At 49.5% G+C, this 4,180-nt stretch overlaps 1 protein-coding gene across 1 annotated transcript; it reads right to left on the minus strand.

The window, feature by feature from the left end:
* Positions 1 to 2,516: 2,516 nt before the first annotated feature.
* On the minus strand, positions 2,517 to 3,482 carry LOC140265218 (olfactory receptor 14C36-like). Its single transcript, XM_072361118.1, has one exon. It carries the CDS (start codon positions 3,480 to 3,482, stop codon positions 2,517 to 2,519), a length of 966 nt encoding a protein of 321 aa, XP_072217219.1.
* Positions 3,483 to 4,180: the final 698 nt, after the last annotated feature.

The following is a 4,180-nucleotide window of genomic DNA, read 5'->3' on the forward strand; positions in this document are numbered from 1 at the left end:
ACAGGGTTACCGGTATGAGGATTACAGATGTGAGGATTACAGGTATGTAGTGAGGATTACAGGTATGTAGTGAAGCTGTGCAGGGAGAAGATTAGGAAAGCCAAAGTGCAGCTAGAACTGAGCTTGGCTGCTAAGGTAAAGGAGAACAGTAACTATTTTTATAAACACATCAACAGCAAGAGGAAGGCTAGGGAAAATCTCCACCCCTTGTTGGATGCTGAGGGCAACTGAGTCACCAAAGATCGGGATGAGGCTGAGCTACTTAATACCTTCTTTGCTTCAGTCTTTAATAGTAAAACTTGTTGCTCCCTGGGAACACAGGCCCCTGCACTGGTGGATGGAGGGGGAACAGAATAAGCCCTGCATGATCCACTATGAGGTAGTTTTGGACCTGTTTCAAAAGCTGGATGTTTACAAGTCCATGGGGCCGGATGGATTGCACCCTAGAGTTTGCGCCTAGAGGAAGTTGGCGGATGTGGTCGCCAAACCACTCTCCATCATTTTTTGGCAGTCTTGGCTGACTGGGGATGTCCCGGTGGATTGGAGGCTGGCGAATGTGATGCCCATCTTCAAAAAGGGTCAGAAAGATGATCTTGGCAGCTACAGGCCCATTAGTCTCATCTCGGTGTCCGGGAAGGTTATGGAACAGATAATCTCAGGAACCATCAGGGACCAATTAAAGGTCAGGCCTAGTTAGCATAGGTTTGTGAATGGTAGATCCTGTTTGACTAACCTGATTTCATTCTATGACAAGGTGACCTGCTTGGTGGATGAAGGGAAGGCTGTCGATGTGGTCTACCTACACTTCAGTAAGGCCTTTGACACTGTCCCCATAACATTCTTGCAGAGAAGCTGGCTGCCCGTGGTTTGGATGGGCGCACACTCTGCTGGGTGAAGCACTGGCTGGATGGCCGGGCCCAGAGAGTTGTGGTCAAATGGGGTGGAATCCAGTTGGCGGTCGGTCACGAGCGGCATCTCCCAGGGCTCTGTGCTGGGACTGCTTTTGTTTATCACCTTCATTGATGATCTTAATGGGGGGATTGAGTGCACCCTCAGTAAGTTTGCAGACGACACCAAGTTGGGAGGGAGTGTTGATCTGCCTGAGCGGAGAAGGGCACTACAGAGGGACCTGGATAGACTCAATCGATGGGCCAAGGTTAACGGAATGAGTTTCAATGGGACCAAGTGTTGGGTCCTGCATTTTGGTCACAACAACCCCAGGCAACCCTACAGGCTTGGGGAGGTGTGGCTGGAAAGCTGCCTGATGGAAAGGGACCTTGGTGTGCTGATGGACAGTTGGCTGAATATGAGCCAGCAGTGTGCCCAGGTGGCCAAGAGCAACCTGGCTTGGATCAGGAATGGTGTGGTGAGCAGGACTAGGGAAGTCATCCTGCCCCTGTTCTCGGCACTGGTGAGGCCTCATCTTGAGTGCTGTGTTCAGTTTTGGGCACCTAAGTACAAAAAAGACATGGAGGTGCTGGAGCAGGTCCAGAGAAGGGCAACAAGGCTTGTGAAAGGCTTGGAGAATCAACCCTATGAGGAGAGGCTGAGGAAGCTGGAGTTGTTTAGTCTGGGGAAAAGGAGGCTGAGGGGAGACCTCATCACTCTCTTGCAGTATCTGAAGGTGCTTACAGTGAGAGCAGGACAAGTCTCTTCTCACTGGTGACAAGTGACAGGACGAGGACAAATGACCTCAAGTTGTGCCAGGGCAAGTTCAGGTTGGACACGAGGAAACACTTCTTTACAGAAAGGGCAGTTAAACACTGGAATGGGCTCCCAGGGAGGTGGTTGAGTCACCATCACTGGATGTGTTTAAGTGCTGTTTGGATGTGGTGCTCAGGGATATGATTTAGCAGAGAGTTATTAGAGTTAGGGTACTGGTTAGGCAGTGGTAGGACTTGATGATCTTCGAGGTCTTTTCCAACCTGGGTAATTCTATGATTCTATGATTCTATGAAGCTTGGAAACTTCTGATGTGATAACCCATATCCAAGAACTTGTCCTGTGCAGGGTCTCACAGGGAATGAGCAAGAGGGGTCCTGACAACCAACATGCAAGCCAGCTGCTGCTGCTGGCCTCTCAGAGGCACTGACAGATGTGAGCCTGAAAGAACAGACCCCAGCCAGGAGCCCAGGGATGGCCCGTCAGCTGTTACAGGCTGAAGCCACTGCAGAGTTTGATGAACAGCTGTGTGCTTCCTGCTGGACTGTGGGTTTCTGAGAACATCTTACACCGACAGTTCCAGAAATGTCTCACAAGAAGGCTGACAGACAGAATCACTGCATGTCCTTTATTCTGTTAAGGTTCACAGGGAGCCTGGTTCATTATGTACAGCATTTCTGGGCTAAACTACAAAGGTACAAGCTGATTAGGAATTGATTTGAGTAATGATGTTTTAAAGAAAACCATTACAATAATAAAAATAAATAAATAAATAAATAAATAAATAAGAATTACACATCTAAAGTGGCACAAAACAAACAATAAAAGAGAGCTTGATTCAGTAAAAAGCTGCATTACAAGGCATGAATTCCAAAAGATGGGCAGTTCACTGCTAATGAAACACATTTGGTTATCAATTTCCTCACTGCATCCTTGACCTCTTTGTTCCTCATGCTGTAGATGAGGGGGTTCACAGCTGGTGGCACCACCGAGTACAGAACTGCCACCATCAGGTCCATGAATCGAGAGGACACAGAGTGGGGATTCAGGTATGCATAAAAGCCAGTGCTGAGAAACAGGGAGACAACGGCCAGGTGAGGGAGGCACGTGGAGAAGGCTTTGTGCCGTCCCTGCTCAGAGGGCATCCTCAGCACAGCCATGAAGATCTGCACATAGGACGCGACTATGAAAACAAAGCACCCAAAGGATAAACTGACACTAAAAAGGAGCAACACAACTTCCCTGAGTTGGGAGCCTGAGCAGGAGAGCTTGAGGATCTGGGGGATTTCACAGAAAAACTGTTTGACAACATTGCCTTGGCAGAGAGGCAGTGAAAACGTACTGGCAGTGTGAAGCAAGGAATAGAGAACTCCAGTGCCCCAGGCAGCTGCTGCCATGGTGGCACAAGCTCTGCTGTCCATCAAGGTCCCGTAGTGCAGGGGCTTGCAGATGGCAACGTAGCGGTCGTAGGACATGATGGTGAGAAGGGAAAACTCTGCTGACATGAAGAATGAGAAGAAAAAGAGCTGTGCAGCACATCCTGCGTAGGAGATGGCCCTGGTGTCCCAGAGGGCATTGGCCATGGCTTTGGGGAGAGTGGTGGAGATGCAGCCCAGGTCGAGGAGGGCCAGGTTGAGCAGGAAGAAGTACATGGGGGTGTGCAGGCGCTGGTCGCAGGCTACGGCTGTGCTGATGAGGCCGTTGCCCAGGAGGGCAGCCAGGTAGATGCCCAGCAAGAGCCAGAAGTGCAGGAGCTGCAGCTGCCGCGTGTCTGCCAACGGCAGCAGGAGGAACTCGCTGATGGAGCTGCTGTTGGGCATCTGCTGTTGCTGGGCTTGGAGTCCTGCTCAGAGTGCAGAAGATAATGACAAATCCAGACCATTCTCTCACACTCCTCCTGCTATACTATAAAAGTTTTCCTTTCCCTTTGGATACTCTTCATTTAACTCCAGAAGTTGTTTTCATGAGTTTCACCACCCCTTAATGAGTAGAAGATTGGGGAGCTCTTACTTTCTTCTCATTTCCTAATCACATTCCAGTCTCCTGGATATTTTCCTCTTTACTCCAGCTGCTCTTACAGACCCCAGCCCCAGTCTCTGTACACTTCAATTAGTCTTAGAGAAATCAGCCTGTTTGCAGGGAAAGTGGACTATTGTGGACTATATGTCTGCAGAATACAACGATAAGTGAAACTGATTGTATCCTCTTAGGAAGGAGAGGCTGAAAGCACATTCTGTGTGACTGTTCCCAAAACAAACAAACAAACAAACAAAAAACGATGGATTGAAGAAATATATGTCTCAGAGCTGTGTTTATGTTTGGCAGCCCCTTTAGATTTCTGCCTCCAAGTCTCTTCTCTTCCCTACGAACAGGAAATGAAACCCCCTGCCTTGGCTCTCCTCTTGCAAAGGGCCCTCACAAACATTCTGTTGTGCAATGGAGCTGTGATCCCCTGCCCCAGGCAGCAGCTGTGGCAGCACAAGCCCTGCCGGGGGGCTCCTTCCCCCCACACGTCTCC

This window comes from Excalfactoria chinensis, unplaced genomic scaffold (assembly GCF_039878825.1).
Source record: "Excalfactoria chinensis isolate bCotChi1 unplaced genomic scaffold, bCotChi1.hap2 Scaffold_72, whole genome shotgun sequence".
NCBI classification, from domain to species: Eukaryota; Metazoa; Chordata; class Aves; order Galliformes; family Phasianidae; genus Excalfactoria; species Excalfactoria chinensis.

Bases quoted from the DNA above. Each gene is read 5' to 3' on its own strand.
- LOC140265218 (XM_072361118.1), bottom strand. From the start codon at position 3,482: ATGCCCAACAGCAGCTCCATCAGCGAGTTCCTCCTGCTGCCGTTGGCA.